We start from the raw sequence: 16,884 nt of genomic DNA on the forward strand, positions 1-16,884 counted from the left end.
TACATACACTCCAAGGCACACAGAAACCCATCAAAGGTCAGGTATGCAGTCTCCTCCCATGAATGCATTTGAAACACCGCCGTCAAATCACCAACAATCCCGTCACGCAAGGCTTACAGATCGGGCTTCTGCACGAATCCAAACTGTTTCTTTCCCTGGTCGAAAATCGCATACATCCCCTTGAGGTGCGTGCCTCCAAAAATCGAGAAAGTCATGTTGCCTCGGGACTGGATCCCTCCATACATCATGCCTCCACCAATGTCTGCAAAGGCAAGATCGGACTTGCGCACGGTGAAGTGCTGATCACCAATTGCGAATGATATGACCGGTGGTTTGGTATTGCTGGGGAAAATGAATCCGCCCTGATCGTTGTCGTAACGTGAGCCAGGTATGGCCGCGTATACGTTCTTACAAGTCGCATCATCGATGAGGCTAGGGGGTAAAAACATGTGTGAGCTCACAAGTTCCATGGCGCCTCCATGCGAGAACGCTCTCTCCCTTCACCTATGTACATACCTCAAAGTGGTTCCTGTGTCCATGATGGCTGTGTTACCGGCAAGAGGTATCTTGTTGCCATCAATCACCACTGACGTCGACGCTACGCTCCAGAACCCCCGAGAGCTGTCGACAGCAGCATAGTAGATGGGTCGACCTTTCACCAGATCTTGGTCAATGTACCCAAATGTATAGTAGTCTGGCTCACTGTCTTTACTGCTGGTCAGATAGCACGTGAACAGCTCACTGTTGCTAGGAATGTCGGCCTGCGCGATCATGTTCTCAACGGGAGTGTGTACGGGCTGAGGCTTGACGGTGTTGATGCTTCCCTCCTCACGGTCAGCTGTATCCTGAGAATCTGTTGTCAAAATCGTCCCAACTTACAAAGGCAAGCCCGAGGAGACCATCTCCGGCGCTCTGTTCGAAAGACTGCGCGAGATTCTTCGCCAGCTCGACACTTTGTCCTTCGACACACAAGCCGCCGACCGTCACGCTATCTGTGCCAACGCTACCACCGGCTGTGGACCCATCTCCGTATTGGATCTGCTATGATTGATCATTCGAGTCCTTCCAAGTGCTGCTCTTCGTCGGATCAAAGATGCTATGTCCGGCCTGCTGACCCTTGCTTTTCACATCAGGAGGCAATAAAGTGGACCAGACCCATAGATCAGACGAGCCAGTGTCGAAATTGAGGTGGAGCTTTTGCTGCGGCGTTCCGATTCCCACAGGCGCGAGGTATTCAGAGTCGTTTTGTACGTTGGTCGCGTCAAGATGTCCGACCTTGCCTGATGAGTCGGGCTTATTCACCATACGGGTCACCACACGAGGATGACTGGCCTGGCTGGAGTCGGGGCTGAAGGCATTGGTGATTGCTTGCCCAACGTTTGCGAGAGCTTGCCCAGTACCGTCCACTATAGTGTGAATGATGGTGAACGGCGTCGGCAAGGTGGGAGTAATTTCGAACTTTCGACAGACGCCAGCAAAGTCCCCAGTACCCTTCGCTTTGAACTTCGGATTGCGGACCACACTGACTTTATGCAGACCTTGCAGTGGAGTGGCTTGCGCCGCGTCCGCAGTCTTTACTGGATCCGTAGGGACGGCCATCTTGATGCTGGTCCCTAGGACTGCGCCCTTTGTCGTCGCTGTTGGTACCGTTCCATGATTGTACGGATTGCCGTGTGCGAAATTCTGGTAGGTAGAGGGGAGGTTATGCTTCTGCTGATACACAGTCTTGATGTCTTCGATCGTCATGTGCCCGGCGTAGGTCAGTGAATGATGATAAGGTAGGTAACCTAGGTACATGTAGGTACAGATATATGTATATGTACCTGTTGTTAAGTCTGAGGGCAACCGGAAAACTTGAGTAGTGGGAGCTGCACTTTGCAGGTGCGTCCTGTGAGTCGCTGCGTTGCCAGGCCACTTTCCCGAAGTACCTAGGTAAGGAGGTAGGTATGGTATGGTACCTGACATGGGAGGTGTAAATTAACACACTCACCTCTGGAACCTGGAAAGCATGGGAGCAAGGCACTACACAACTTGGAGTTCTTGAATCACAACATCCGCCTCACCCAGCGCTGAAAAGACCTCGTCTTTCATGTCTCTGTTGTCTGGATACGTCTAGCTGAACTATGTCGGCCGTCTAACCCGGTCGGATCTGTGACTCGCCGGTCATCTGGAGGCATTCAAGTGCACCATGGCCGGCCCTCATACACCACTAGCGCATATTGATCCTCTTTCTGTTCCATCATACGTACGCCGCAAGAACGTCTACACTGCCTTTGGCAAATAGCTACTGATGCAGATAGCTGCAAGCATCTCCTTTGTCACACTTTCCTGCCTGGAAGAACCTGCAGACCTTGGTTCGGTAGTTCGGAGGCTGTGCCGCCTGTCCTTGCTGTCCAAAGGTCTGCTGTTGTGGTTGCTGTATCTGTGCCAAGATCGCTGCGAGGTCGATGTTCGCAGCGGGAACAGCAGCCGGTTGTGGCAATGGCGGCGGTGGAGGCTGGAAGCCATTGGTGCCCATATAAGGTGGCGCATACGTTGGCATAGTAGGCTGTTGCTGAGCAGCAATCTGCTTGAGAGATTCGAGAATGGACTGAACATCTGGAGTCACCTGCGGCTGCTGTGCCGAGAAGTCGTATCCGGGGGCCGGCTGCGAGACTGGGCCATGTGCATGATGTGGTTGGAACTGCGTGCTATGGCGCCTCGCAGCGACGTCTCGCGCACGAGCCACCCACTTATCATCCAGAGACCCAAACATCTTGACGGGTCCTCCTTGATCGCCGTTGTACGGGTTCTCTGGCTCCTTTGGATTAGGCGGAATCTCACTAGGATTGGTGTAATACACCATGAGCGTGCTACTCTCGTACTGGTCCCTCTTCGCACGCTCGTTCGAATTCGGCTGTATGGAACCTCCACCACGGGGAGCCCAGTTTTTGTCGAGGTCCGGGTTCATGCTGAAATCAACCTGCGATGGCACGTGAAACTCCACGAGCTTTGTCTCTTCATCCGCGCTATCCTCGTCATCATCGAGGTCCATCATTTGATGCTTCTGCTTGAGCATTCTGCCTTCCCCTCCGACGTCGGCCATGTCACGCATCTGGCTGGAGCCGTGATCTATTTCCTCATCGGGATCGTGCGTAAAGTATCGGACTTCCACAAGATCTTCTCCGGTCTTGAATGACACATGCAACCTGCGACGCTGCTCCTTGCGCATCCTCTTACTGCGCTCCTCTGGTGTCTCTTCTGGCTGTGCTGGCGCCTCTTGCTTGACGGGCTTCACTTCTTCCTTTTTAGGCTTGGCCAAGTTGGCCATAGTCTCGGCAAACGAGAACGCAGGTTTAGCTGTAGCGGCAGTAGTAGCTGATCCTGGAACTTTAGCCGCCACAGGTTTGGCCGTTCTCTCCGCATTCGAGGTTCCAGGCTTCTTAGCTGCTGATTGCAGGCTCGAGAAGAAGCCCGAAGGCTTAGCCACGACCGTCTTCTTGGTAGCACCTGCACCAGCAGCAGTGGCTGGTCTAGCAGTCTCACCTAACTTCTTAGTGCCAGCATTTCCAGTGATTCGTGTAGTCGCGGTGACACCGTTAGATTTAGCAGTAACGGTGGCGACCTTCTTGGAAGCGCCTCCATCTGCGGTGGAAGATGCTGCGCGCTTGACGCCGGCGACTGGCTCTGGTCCCAACTTCCTGACTGCATCCGCCTTCGTTGTCCCAGTAGCACCGTCCGCAGGCCGTGCAGACTTCTTCTGGTCATCTGCCACCGCCTCTTTCGTGGCGAGCTCTGAGTTGGACAAGATCTTCTTGGCCCAGAATTGGGTCTTGGCATCGCCCTTCTTCTGGAAACGTGGTAAAACCTTGTCAAGATGGACTTTCTCCAGCTTGGTTTCTGTCAAAGTCGTGAACGCGGCCATGAGCTCCAGTATAGCCCGTGATAGGGAGCCGTTGAGGTCATCGGCCTTCATTCGCTCAATCAGGAACTGATAAAGAATGAAGACAAGCGAAATATTCTCCGAGAGTCTACGGGAAAGCATGGTCAGTCAATGCCAACGAGGAATGTTTGTAAGACACTTCTGTGCGGATCTAAGCTACGGTAGTCTGGCTAACGCAGAGTATCACACTCGCCATCGCCCAGGGCGAAGGCTGAAGCAAAGCTATATAAGATCTCCGGAAAGTATGCGGTCGCGCTTCACACGATATACGAGACTCTGGCACGATGCCACAGTCGATACATTAACAGGTCTGAAAGGTCACGAGCCAGATTTTGTGCACGACTACGTCACGCCTCATTCCATGCTGTTGCCAAGTATGATTCACTTTGACGGGGAGTGGGGTGTTGACTTACAATTCGACGATAGCGCGATGGCCATGCTTGAAGGCAGCTCTGAAGGCAGCTTCTGCCATTTCTCGTTGATCCTTGACCCGGCTTCTCAGCAAAGGTAGTTCGCCAGTCTTCTTCTTCTCCTCTGCATCCGTAAGGGCAGCTATATCTGCCTTCCACCGATCCCTTATCGTTTTAATGATTTCCCAAAAGTCCGCCAAAGATGTACGTATCGTTGCAGCATCAATCGACTTCCGCTTGCTCCGCCAAAGAGCTTTGATGACATCGTACTCAACCCCACCCTTCGGAGAGTCAGGTCGATTTGCGGGGAGAGGAGAATCAGGATCAACATCTTCGTCCGAATAATCCGACTCATCGTCCGACGATGACGAGTCCTCACTCGAGGACTGCTCGTATCGGATCTGCTCACTAGATGTAGAGGCTGCCTTTGCGCCGCTTGATGCCGCGAGTGTCCTGGACTTTTTGCCAATCTTTGCTAGCGCAAGCTGGTTCGTGCCAGCAGCCTTTCGAAGTTCATTGCGTGATCGCCTCGCAAAGTATGCAGGAATCACGCTACGAGTGATGTCCCACTCTAAGGGTTCCTTGCCGACGTTGACATAGTTTCCTAGGCGCTCTGAGTTGGTCGTGCGAGACAAGTGATCAAAGCTGATGATGCTGAACATGCCTGCATCAGCACCTTTGGGCACCGAGTTGGCAAGCGAGGTATGGTTCACACGACGTGCTTGCTGCTGCTGCTGGGGCTGGGGCTGCTGCTGGGGCTGCTGTTGAACCGCCGATGGGCGGTTTTGGTAGGCAGAATGTGCCGTCTGTGGCATGTATGAGGTCTGGTTAAGGGCCTGAGGCGAAATAGTTCTTGCGGAGTGACCAGCAGAGGCGAATGGACGAGTGTAGGCGTGGCCATTATTTCCTTGGTTGATAAGCGATGTGTCGAACTGCTGTTGGCGATATGGGTAGGTGTTTTGGCCATTAACCGCCCCAAAGTTGGGTTGTACGTATGGGGCTGGGCTTTGATTGAGAGCACGTCCATAGGGCGAGGAGGTGCCATCGTATGCATGTTGTGTCGCCGGAGCAGAGAGATGGTTGACATTCTGCTGCCAGCTTGGCGTGGCTGATGGCGGGGCACGTGACTGGTCGTTGTGGAATCCGCTGGCGTTTAGGCCCCAGCTAGCATCGTTGGAAGCAGAAAACTCGTTGCCACTGGAGAAGAGATTGTCATATTGTATGAACTGCTGATTATTTGCAAACATCCCATTGTTTGCGTTCGCATAGCCCTCATTGCCAGTGTTCGGCAGTCCGGAATCCATCTTGGGGCAGCACGGACCAGGTAAGACAAAAGTGGGCCGTCCGAATCAGGTTCAAAGACAGTAAGTGCAGGTTCCGGAAGTGCGGGATTCGCGGTGACTATGGCCGAGATGCTGGTGCCCTCGCAGGGGACGCCGCGGACCAGGTGCTTCGAGCACGAGGGCGAGCGTGTCTGGGAGAATTGGCGGACTGTGGTCTGGAGGCCGAGCTGTGTTTTGATGATGATGATGATGATTGTGGATGATGATTTTGGATGATGATTTGGATGATGATTTGGCTGATGGGATGATGATTGGGATGATGATGATGATGTGGATGATGCGACAGGTACAAACTCAGCCTGCGGCAATGTCCCCTTGGGAAGAGCAGAGCAGACCGGGTCGCTTTCCACGCAACTGGTGAGAGAACTGGGTGAAGATGCACGACACGACTTAAGGTGTCGGTGCCGGCCACAATATAGTGTGAAGAAGCTTAGAATACGCTGTTCGCAGAGCGAGGCAGATGCTGCGCGTGAGTACCAGAATGCTCAACGAGCAGTCTGAATGGCGACCGCGGACCACCCTCACTCACTGCGGTAGCAGTACTGTAGTGAAGCTGAGCGCCGTCGCAATCTGCCCAAGAAGCGGACACGCTCTGCCGCTAGACATGCAAACCACGAGAAAACGCCGTTTAATGCCTCGTCAGTTTCTCATCACGTACTCATGAAGGGGGCAGGGACAGCAGTCTAGCAGACGGGTGATGCTGGGTGGGTGTGTGGTTGTGTGGTGGGTGGTGTGTGGTGTGTGGTGGTGGATGATGATGGTCGGGTGGTGGGTGTTGGAAGGACGGACGCTGACTGAGAGAGATGGAATTAATGGAAGTGGCAGGCCCGGGCAGGCAGAACTAAGGTAGGCGGGCGGGAGAGTCTTTGAGAGCGGCCCGCACTGAACCACGACCTTTGGCCACTGAACAGTTGACACCTCAGGCTCCGAGATCGTTAATCCGGACGGGACGCCTGAGGAAGTAGGAGGTAGGTTCCTCACTACAGGAGGTACCTACCTAGGGTGGATGAATATCTTACCTAACTACCTACTGTACAGCTAACCTCAGGTACACGTACATCGTAGCCAGGTGCTAAGGAACAGGTAGGCGCGTCGTCGGCGGTGAATGCAACGTGTAACACCTCACTGCCCAACCTCCACTACCTGTACTCTCTGCACACCCGCCGACTGCTGCTTCAGGCAACCACCACCACCACCTAGCGTGCTTGCACAGCTTGCGCAACGGAAAGCGCCCATTCTCATGCGCTGAAGCGAGAACGGGCTGGTCGACAGCCATTTCAACCGTCAGCATGTCCACATACCATTCGCTTCGAGATCGCCAAGTAGGTCTGTATAGTCAATCACGCCTGCGATGGGAGTCACTGCTGACTCTGGACAGCCTCCATCGAGCGCATTCTGAACCTCAACCATGCCCCCGACCCTTCCGACTCGACGCTCGACAGCACCGCTTCCAATGGACTGGTCACCAAGTCGACGCCTATCCTGAATGCAGACGGAGAGCCCATATGGAAAGTGCTAGTCTTCGACGCGCTGGGAAGGGATGTCATCAGCAGTGTACTGCGGGTGAGCGATCTGCGGAGTTGGGGAGTTACAATACACCTGTACGTTGGGCGCTCAGCACTGTGGTCTGAAGGTCGGGGCTCAAGCAGCGGTCGCTGACAGCATCGTGTCAGGAACATTAATGGCCAGCGGCATCCGATACCAGATGTACCAGTGCTATACCTCGTTGAGCCCACTGCGGAGAACCTGCAGCGCATTACCCAAGACTTGCAGAAGGGACTCTACTCGCCTGCATACATCAACTTCCTCTCCTCCATATCCCGACCTCTGCTGGAGGACTTTGCTACACAGACAGCAGAAGCCGGAACTGCTGCGAGCATCAGTCAGGTCTATGACCAATATTTGAACTTCATCGTCAGTGAACCAAATCTGTTCAGCTTGGGCATGGGAAAAGAGACGTATTGGGCGATGAACAGTGCTCAAACCAGTGACGAGAGCATTGACAGCAATGTTGATCGCATTGTCAGTGGGCTCTTTAGCGTTGCGGTAACGATGGGTGAGTGGTGTCGAGCTTCACCAATTGCTCCTGTCGCTGATTCCTTTAGGAACCATACCCATCATACGATGTCCCAAGGATGGTGCTGCGGCCATGATCGCAGCGAAGCTGGATCGCAAGTTGAGGGACCACATTCTGAATGCCAAAGACAATCTGTTTTCAGGCAAGTCAGCTGCCGCTGGAGCCACGTCTTCGAGGCCTGTACTCATTATAGTCGACCGAAACGTCGACCTGGTGCCGATGCTGTCCCACTCGTGGACATACCAATCCTTGATTCACGACGTACTCAGCATGCATCTGAACCGCATCACAGTCGAGACGCCGGTCGACGAGGCTGGCGCTGCTGGAGGCGTGGTGAAGAAATCCTATGATCTGGCTGCGAATGATTTCTTCTGGAACAAGAACTCTGGCGCACCTTTCCCTCAAGTAGCTGAGGACATTGACGCCGAGCTTACTCGATATAAAGAAGACTCGACTGAAATCACGAAGAAGACCGGCGCCAGCTCCATCGAAGATCTCCAGAATGACACAAGCGCATCTGCACAACATCTTAAAGCAGCCATTACACTCCTACCTGAGCTTCGAGAACGTAAATCTTTGCTAGACATGCATATGAATATTGCAACTGCGCTGCTCAAAGGGATCAAGGACCGACAGCTTGATAACTTCTATCAGCTCGAAGAAGATATCAAGAAGCAGACCAAGGCACAAATGCTAGAACTGCTCAATGACGCCGACAAGGGCAACGAACCGCAGGACAAGCTTCGTCTATTCATCATATGGTTCCTCAGCACCGAAGCAGAGTTGTCTCGCGCGGACGTGGAGCATTTCGAGACTGTCTTGAAGAAGATTGGCGTCGACACCCTTCCGCTCACATATATTCGACGAGTGCGCGAGATTACGCGCATGACCATGATCTCGTCTGCACCGACACAACAACCCCAGCAGACATCAGCCTCTGCCGACCTTTTCCGCGGGTTCAGTTCAATATCGTCACGCCTTACAGACAGATTCAAGGATGCAGGCCTAGGTGCCAACTTCGATAACCTGATCTCTGGCGTGAAGAACTTCCTCCCAGCTAACAAGGACTTGACCCTCACCAAAATTACTGAATCTCTCATGGACCCACAGAACGCCTCCACCAGTGCATTGCAGAAAACAGAGGGTTTCCTCTACTTTGACCCACGATCTGCGAACGCTCGCGGCACAATGCCGCCCTCCGCAAAGGATGCACGATCTGGTACGCAAGAGAAACGTGGCATTGACCCATCCTTTGGCCAACGGAGGCAAGGTTTTAGCGAGGCTATTGTGTTCACTGTTGGGGGTGGCAGCATGGACGAGTATGGAAACTTGCAAGAGTGGGCGAAACGCTCGGTCGGTGCTGGTGGTGCTGTGAGCAGAAAGAGGGTCGTCTATGGAAGCACTGAACTGGTCAATGCCGCCAGCTTCCTACAGGAACTCAGCAAACTGGGTCGTGAAAGCTCATAATGATACTAAGGTATACATATACATCGTGTTACCAGTGCGAGTCTCGTTCGCGCACTGGTTCTCACTCGCTCAATCAAAATGTATTACTCATAACCTCCGTAGGGTGTGTATCCCTCAGCATCCACCCACTACCTCCTAGGTGGTAGTACCTACATGTAGGTAGGTATGTACACAGTACAGGTAGGTAGGTACCTATCTTATACACCCGAGTGCATTTTTAGCGTGTATACTTTAGCCGCATATCTTGGCAGCATCTCGATCTCTCGATCTCTCGTTCTCGACTTTGCTCTCGCTAGGTTCTAACACCCACTATCGTTCCTGCTTGGAGCGTTCATCTTCTATCTCTATCTCCGTTCGCAGCGCGGTGGCCGGCAACAGCGCTGGTGATGAAATGACCACGTCGTGGCTATCCACTACTGCGCGCTCTTCTCCTTCTTCATAGCCACTATTCCACGACGGCACCCTCTGTTTGCCGCTGGACTGGACCTTTTACGCCATCCGGCTCGGGCTGTGCTGGTCTACCTCATCATTCCTCGAACGATTTCCCCGATAATCGACCCTGATTCGAACGTGGCAACATGGCCGCGGGACGCTCCATGAAGTCGCTTGTCAGTCGGCGGAGACGCGGGGATGAGGAGGGCGAGGACGATGAAGGCCCTGTAATGGTGGAAGATTCGCAGAGCGAAGGCTCCGTGCTCAGCGATCTTGAAGACGACGATGAGGCGGACACGAGCAGCATGGCTCAGTCCAGCGCAGTGGGGGGAGGAGCAGACTCGACACACGGCGAAGTCATCAAGGCAGCAGCGAAAAAGCAGAGCAGAAATAGGCATGGGAAGAAACAGACCAAGGAATCCGAGCCAACGCCAGTGGAATCATCCCAGCTCCAGCCCCAACCTGCTTTCAAGCCTGCGCCAGACACCGAAGCCATGCTGAATGGTCTTCCGATTGGACACCAGTCGGTACAAGCAGTGGTCGACTTCGAGGGCACGGCTCGCAGTGCAAATGTTGACTCAGCTGCTTCGGCCTCAGCGCCGGTTATTGTGTCAACGGATAGGAGTACCACATCGCCTGCAATCCGTCAACGAAAAGAGCACGAGGAGTACAGGAGAAAGCGCGAGGCCGACCCCTCCTTCGTCTCCAACCGAGGGAACTTCTTTATGCACGATACCAGGGCAAATCAAGGTCAAGGTACTCTTCCTTTTCGAGGCGCATGGGCTGGCAGAGGCCGTGGAAGAGGCGGCGGTGGCAACGCAGGTGGACATTTTGCACCAGTCAATCAAGTGGTTCAGCAGGAAAAGGTGGCCGAAGAACCATGGAAGCACGACCTGCACGATACCATCAACGAGGAGCCAGCCCCTGCGAAGCCGGCCGATCTTCCTCAACATCAGATCGAGTCTCCGCGCCTGTTCTCAAAGACTGGTGGTCAGAACAATAATAATGGTCCCCACGCGAAACTCTCGTTCTCCAGCACGACGCTTGTCGGCAAAGTTCAGATTCGAGTGCTGTTGCCAGGCATGAAAGCACCCATAACCTTCTCCGAAGTGCCTTGGAAACAATATACTCGTCTACCAGATCATCGTCCGCCACTTCGCCGTGACAAGCCCGTGCGCATATCGATACCTGAGCATGTGCAACGCTACATATTCCCATCTTCTCAGCGATCATTCATCTTCATTCCAAGACAGATGAGACCTAATCAGCGTGGTTATGGGAATGATCGCTATCAGCGAAGCATTGGCGGTATTGGCTACTCGAGCAGAAGGACTAGCATGTACGGCGGCAGCGTGTACGCTGGGAGCATTGCTGCCAGTCGACGCTCCTCATTTGCTAGTATTGCCCGTGAGAATGCCTTTTCTCCCGTTGGCTCTTACGTCGGCATGCCGCCAAACCGACCGGTAGTAAGACTTCCGCATGGCGCGCATGGCTCCCAAATGGGACCCCTCTCAGGTCACCAGACGCCTACTGGGATGCACATGCATACCTTCCCTCCACCTGCCCAGCCATACCATCAAGGAACCCCCACGACGACTGTCCATCAGCCTAGACCGCAGAAGGTCATTTCTGTCACCGGCATCGAGTCTCCAGCCATGCTGTCACAAGCTCACGGTCCAGCAGAGCAGCAGCCATTCGCCAACCAGTTGCCTGCACATATGCATGACCACCAGACACTACCTCCACCATATTTCTCGCCGCGGCAACAGTTCTCATTTCCACAACGGCAATCTGGCACACCTCTCTCGGGCATTCCAGAACAGGCCATGCACGCTCCTGCCTTTCAGCCCATGATTCCCTATACACAAGGACCCTACTATGCGCCGTATCCGTCCCAGCAGCAGGGCTATTACTATCCCTCAGGACACAATGGATTCAACCCGATGCCCATGTATATTCCGCCACAACAGAACTACATGATGGCGCCGCCCTCTGCCCCTGCGGTGCCACCTCCACGATCTCCTGTGCAGCAAAGACCTTCGCAGACTGTGGAGGGCGAGGAGTCGTCGGCGCCTTCTGGCATGGTGGCCCACGAGAGTAACGGCATGGTCTTTTATTTGCCGGCAGCAGACGCGTCAACGCAAGCTCAAGGCGAAAACTACCAACCTGCCGAGAGTTTTGTGCCCGCATACGCCATGCCTGGCTTGCCACCGCCCACACCGGCGCCGGAGTCGGCGTATTTCTACCCTCCACCGCAGATGCCCATGGCAAGCTTTTATCCAGGCCCAGGTCAGCAGCAATAGGAGGCAGAACTCGAAGGGCTTAGACTGTAGGTAGTTGTGGAAGGGGAGGGAAAAAGGAGCAATAACGTGACGACCAATGACTGATTCATTTTGTATTTTTTTTTTTTCTCTTTTTTTTTGTTCATTCGACATGTTTGGAGTTGCGTCCTAGGCGGCGTTGTTGGGACACTAGCAAGCATGGCGTTCAGTGATTGAGGCGGTCAGGCGTTCAGTGGAAAAGGGCTGATGTTTGATGCTTGGGCCCTTCTCCTTTACATTAGGTTACTTACCTTAGTATGCTTAAAGATGGAGGTTGTGCATCGACGGATAGTATGGACACGCTCAGGGTTCCGGACGAGGTGGTGGACGGCGGAGGCGATTGAAGACGGGCAGGTCAGGTAGTGGCGGTCATTGCTATAGTGTGGGACATAGCCATGGTTCATCTTCCCGGCTTCTGACTATATGGTGTATCCCAACACACACACCCGACACACACACACACACACTCTCTCTCTCTCTCCCGTCATTCATGTACCGCTTCGGGTTGATGAAGACTGTGAAGTGGAGTGGTTCCTCTGGCAGTTTCTAGTGCATTCGCGCGGGCGCTGCCGCTTGTACAGTTTCGCCGATCCACCGGGAGTTGTAAAGCCAAAGCTTGCACCTCGTGGGAGAGTGGTTGAGTGGTAGGAGGTACCTTAGTAGGAGGTAGTGACTACAGGTACCTACTCCACACCACTCGAGCGGAGCTGAGCTGACCCGAATCACGCGGATGGCCTGGCTGCCTCCACTCACCACTCACCACTCACCACTGTTGCCTGATGCCCTTGCCTTTGCCTTCGCCTTGCCTCTGACCCGACCCGACACTACTAGTTACAACTACCTCCTACACCTAGGTACCTCCGTACATGTACCTTCCAGGTTGCCTTCCACCTCCTACACCTACCTAACCTAACCTACCTGACCTGACCTGACCTGACCTGACCTGACCTGACCTCCGACATCCACCTACCTCCTACCTACCTCCTACAGGTACCCCCGACTCTACCACAACCCACTTCCCCATCGGCATCATTGCACCTCTCACCTCCACCGCAGAGCCGTGGAGCGCATCGACCTACATTTGGTAGCTCTGACCGCCAATACCTCAGCGTGTCCGCCGCTGCGCTGCTCCGGCAGAGAGAACGTCATCCACCGCCTTGGTTGTCAGCCCAGCTCCCCACACTCCATCCTTCCATCCTCCTCTTCTTTCCTCTCTCTCTCTCTCTCTGCTTCCTCTCCCCTTCTTCCCACCTCCACAAACTCGCCGAACATGGATGCCACACACAACACCGGCGTTGTCTCGCAGGACACGCTCATCATCATCAAAATCAGCGTCAACGAGCAGCTCAAGAAGCTGAAGCTGCCGCTGCGTGATCTTGGCGCTTCGGTGCTGCCTGATAAGGTATGTTGGTGCTCACCCTCTCCGCTTCGTCCGACCCAGCCTTGGGAGACCTCTGCCTGATGCCGGACGCGGCTGCTACATCTTCGAACGCATACACTAACCCGCATCCCACAGCTCCGCCGCGTACTCGATATCAAGCCAGAGCAGCACGTCGTGCTCGAGCGCTTTTCCGACTCGGCCGGCGGCTACATCACCCTCGACCAAACCAATCCTCAGGTCTTCAAGACTCTTATCCGCGCAGCAAAAGCCAAGGGAAAGCTGCGACTGAAGGCGACCGTGAGCTCCGTCGCGGCACCGGAAAACAAGGAGGCAGGCGAGCTCAAGGTAGCCCCGAAAGAGATGGCACCACTGATTGTGCGTCTTCCACTGCCTGTGGCTCACTCGAATCAGACGTTTGACAATGGCCGCTTACAGCTCTCTCAGGCTTCGCCATCTCGCGACTCAGTGTCCCTCGATAAGCGCTCCATTGGCAGCGGGATATTCCAGTTCCGTGACGCGCGCAATAGCCAACAAACCTTGGTCAATGACGAGGCGCCGGTGCCACGCCCATTCTTTGACCAGTCGGCATATTTCGACAAGCTTGCAGCGCCTACTGTGCCCAACAAACTGGCATCGCTTGTGCTCCGCCCACGCGAACCTGATGAGACTTCGAAGAAGTGCTCTGACGAGTACTCTGTGTTCTGCAATGTCTGCGGTGTCGCCACCCCGGATACGCATTACCATTGCAGCATCTGCAACGATGGCGACTACGATTTGTGTGATAAGTGTGTAAGCGATGGCAAGCTATGCCCGGGCGAAAATCACTGGCTCATCAAGCGTTTCCCTTACAACGGCGGGTACGTGCAGAGCACGACCACCCGCATTTCCAACGCAGCACCCCTCAAGCTCGAGTCGGGCGTCGAAGAGCAGAAGAAGGAAACGTCAGACACTTTCATAGACGACACCAAGGTCTTGTCCTCGGACACTCGCACGCCTACACGCACCTGCAACAGTTGCGTGGTGGTGCTGCCGGAGCGCGAATTCGTCACCTGCAGTGACTGCGACGACTACGATTTGTGTATCTCATGTTTCTCGACAGTCGAGAAGAGTGGCCACCACCCAGCACACAGCTTCAAGCCATCTACCCACGAGACTGTCCTGCCATTCTCCGCCCAATCTAATTTGGCTCCAGGCCGCAACGTCCGTCACAATGCCATCTGTGATGGTTGCGACCAGCCGATCTGTGGTGTCCGTCACAAGTGCTTGACCTGCCCTGACTGGGACTATTGTAATGAGTGCGTCAAGACTGCACGTCAAAGCCACCCTCGCCACCGCTTTGCTGCTCTTTACGAACCCATCGGCGACCAGGGTATTTCGATGGTCCGCCACTACGGCATCTACTGCGATGGCCCTCTCTGCAGCAAGAAGGTCACTCAATCATTTATTAATGGTGTCCGGTACAAGTGTACCATCTGCCACGACACTGACTTTTGTGCATCTTGCGAGGCTCTACCAGGCAATCACCACAACCGCACTCACCCGCTCATCAAGCTTAAGACTCCTGTACGCCACGTGAGCGTTTCCACCGAAAACGAGGATCGATGTGGTCAGATTCGTCTCATGGGCGACCGTGGCTCTGCTTCAGTCAACATTCCCGTCACTGCGCCTTCTCCCGTGCAGACTGTCGCAGAGATCAAGCCAAGTGAGATCAAGGCAGAGAGTGCGCCCATTGCCATCCCGGTGAAGAAGTACCAGGCCTCTGCCCCCGTCCCCGCCCAATCCGTTCAGCCAAAGTCTGACATTCCATTAACCGTGCTGGACGCTCGTTTCGTGCGTGATACCATTTCGGACGGCATGGTTGTCGAGCCTGAGACACGCTTCACACAGGTCTGGACCATGAAGAACCCGGGCCCATATCCTTGGCCTAGTGGCTGCAGTGTCCGCTACGTGGGAGGCGACAACATGCTCGATGTGGATAACAGCCACCCCTCATCCGTCGCCGCCATCAACGACGCGACTGAGAGCAACATTGTAGGCCGTGAGGTTGCTGCCGGAGAAGAGGTTGCATTCAAAGTTATTATGAAGGCTCCTCTGCGCGAAGGCAAGTGTATTAGCTATTGGCGCGTCAAGGCAGCCGATGGTACTCCTTTTGGCAATCGCTTGTGGTGCGACATTGAGGTCAAGAAGGCACCACAGGCTGTGGTTTCCATCGCTCCGACGGTACCAGCACTGGCTGGTGTCCCTCAAATGCCACGCTGTCAAGTTCGACCCTGTGGATCGCGCACCTCTTTGCCATTGCAATCAGTCCGCTCTTCGCAGCCGCCAACCCCATCTGAGCAGCCACCAGCCTACAGCAGCACGGAGAGCATGAATCTTTCATCCCGTCTTGTTGCGATGCGCGAGCAGCAGAAGCAACGCCGCGAGCACATGCTTGCACAACTCAGTGCCCAACGTGAACAGCTTCAGGCCCAAGGCATAAAGCGCGAGGAAGTGCCTATGAGGGGACCTGTCAACCAGCTCAATGGCCAGCAGATGGGCAAGGATGCTCTTCGCCAACGAGTCGCATACATCAAGGCAAACATTCAGAAGACCCGAGAGGAGCGTGAGAAGCTCCGAGCTGAGCACAGCGAGCTGCAAGCCGCAGCCGTGGAGAGAAAGGCAGAGGTGCAAGCAGAGGATGAGATCTCGGGCGCGAAGAAGGTTGATGAGGAGGTTCCCAAGCACCTCGACGCTGAGAATGGCCTCGAGCGCAGCCAAATGGTCTTCCCAAAGCTCGATAAGGAGAGTCCATCCAGCAGCACACACGAGTCTGCCACCAACAGTGCCCACAAGGGCAAGGCTGCGTACGTGGAGAACGAGGACGGCGAGGTGGAGCGCTCTGCCACCCCCGATCGAGCATCTGGTCCTGTTGTTCATTCCCCATCCGTTGATGAATACGACTTTGCAGAGATTGACGATGAGTTGGAAGTGCTCAGTGCCAACGGTGTCGATAGCGAAGATGATGGCTTCATGACGGATGAGGAGTACGACATTCTGGACGCTTCCGATCATGAGACGGTTGCTTCTTACTAGCTAGGTCCGCCCGCTCACATGCTCTGACTGATAGGCTGCACCACGAACCGATGAAGATGACGAGCAGCAAACTCGGTTCATCACGCTCCGCACACGTGGAGTGGTGTGCTTCACGGATTGACGACTTGGAATGGTTGACGAAATATGGCGAGCGAGGCGCAATGAGGACTGAGGTTGGACACAATGGCGCGTGGGTTCGTGCTTTGTAGCTCGGTAGGAGTATAATGATTCAGCTACCTCCACTGCCTACCGTACCGATGCCCTGACTCCACGCCGCTGCTATTGAGTAAGTCTCGTAGCATAGTCTGCAGAGTGCATACATGTTTTATTATGGCGCCTGTTGCGCTCTTTGCATGACGTGTAGCTCGGTTAGCGCTGAATGCCGATACGGTACATACATGTACCTTTACCTCCTATGATTCACAGATTGATACGGAGGTACTTTGATACCTTATCTCA

General features: G+C 54.4%; 6 protein-coding genes across 6 annotated transcripts; 4 read left to right on the forward strand and 2 right to left on the reverse strand.

Moving 5' to 3' along the window:
* Positions 1-113: 113 nt before the first annotated feature.
* SEPMUDRAFT_115996 (acid protease) lies at positions 114-1,746 on the reverse strand (the record flags this gene model as incomplete). Its single annotated transcript, XM_016901212.1, has 4 exons — positions 114-432; positions 517-824; positions 880-1,041; positions 1,129-1,746. The coding sequence occupies 4 exons, from the start codon at positions 1,744-1,746 to the stop codon at positions 114-116; spliced, it is 1,407 nt and encodes a 468-aa protein (XP_016762854.1).
* On the reverse strand, positions 1,617-5,824 carry SEPMUDRAFT_148361 (uncharacterized protein). The gene is made up of 2 exons (XM_016904873.1): positions 4,336-5,824; positions 1,617-4,010 (listed from the first exon to the last, which is right to left on the reverse strand). Exons 1-2 carry the CDS (start codon positions 5,634-5,636, stop codon positions 2,285-2,287), a joined length of 3,027 nt encoding a protein of 1,008 aa, XP_016762855.1. The 5' UTR covers positions 5,637-5,824; the 3' UTR covers positions 1,617-2,284.
* Positions 5,825-5,893: 69 nt separating this feature from the next.
* SEPMUDRAFT_148362 (uncharacterized protein) lies at positions 5,894-6,362 on the forward strand. The gene has a single exon (XM_016904874.1). The coding sequence runs from the start codon at positions 6,136-6,138 to the stop codon at positions 6,337-6,339; it is 204 nt and encodes a 67-aa protein (XP_016762856.1). The 5' UTR covers positions 5,894-6,135; the 3' UTR covers positions 6,340-6,362.
* Positions 6,363-6,724: 362 nt separating this feature from the next.
* SEPMUDRAFT_148363 (Sec1-like protein) lies at positions 6,725-9,340 on the forward strand. The gene is made up of 4 exons (XM_016904875.1): positions 6,725-7,001; positions 7,054-7,276; positions 7,349-7,731; positions 7,781-9,340. The coding sequence occupies exons 1-4, from the start codon at positions 6,965-6,967 to the stop codon at positions 9,217-9,219; spliced, it is 2,082 nt and encodes a 693-aa protein (XP_016762857.1). The 5' UTR covers positions 6,725-6,964; the 3' UTR covers positions 9,220-9,340.
* A 203-nt stretch (positions 9,341-9,543) lies between these two features.
* SEPMUDRAFT_148364 (uncharacterized protein) lies at positions 9,544-12,392 on the forward strand. The gene has a single exon (XM_016904876.1). The coding sequence runs from the start codon at positions 9,798-9,800 to the stop codon at positions 11,952-11,954; it is 2,157 nt and encodes a 718-aa protein (XP_016762858.1). The 5' UTR covers positions 9,544-9,797; the 3' UTR covers positions 11,955-12,392.
* A 494-nt stretch (positions 12,393-12,886) lies between these two features.
* SEPMUDRAFT_148366 (uncharacterized protein) lies at positions 12,887-16,755 on the forward strand. Its single transcript, XM_016904877.1, has 3 exons — positions 12,887-13,374; positions 13,489-13,728; positions 13,798-16,755. The coding sequence occupies exons 1-3, from the start codon at positions 13,243-13,245 to the stop codon at positions 16,423-16,425; spliced, it is 3,000 nt and encodes a 999-aa protein (XP_016762859.1). The 5' UTR covers positions 12,887-13,242; the 3' UTR covers positions 16,426-16,755.
* Positions 16,756-16,884: the final 129 nt, after the last annotated feature.

This window comes from Sphaerulina musiva, assembly GCF_000320565.1.
Source record: "Sphaerulina musiva SO2202 unplaced genomic scaffold SEPMUscaffold_3, whole genome shotgun sequence".
NCBI lineage: Eukaryota > Fungi > Ascomycota > Dothideomycetes > Mycosphaerellales > Mycosphaerellaceae > Sphaerulina > Sphaerulina musiva.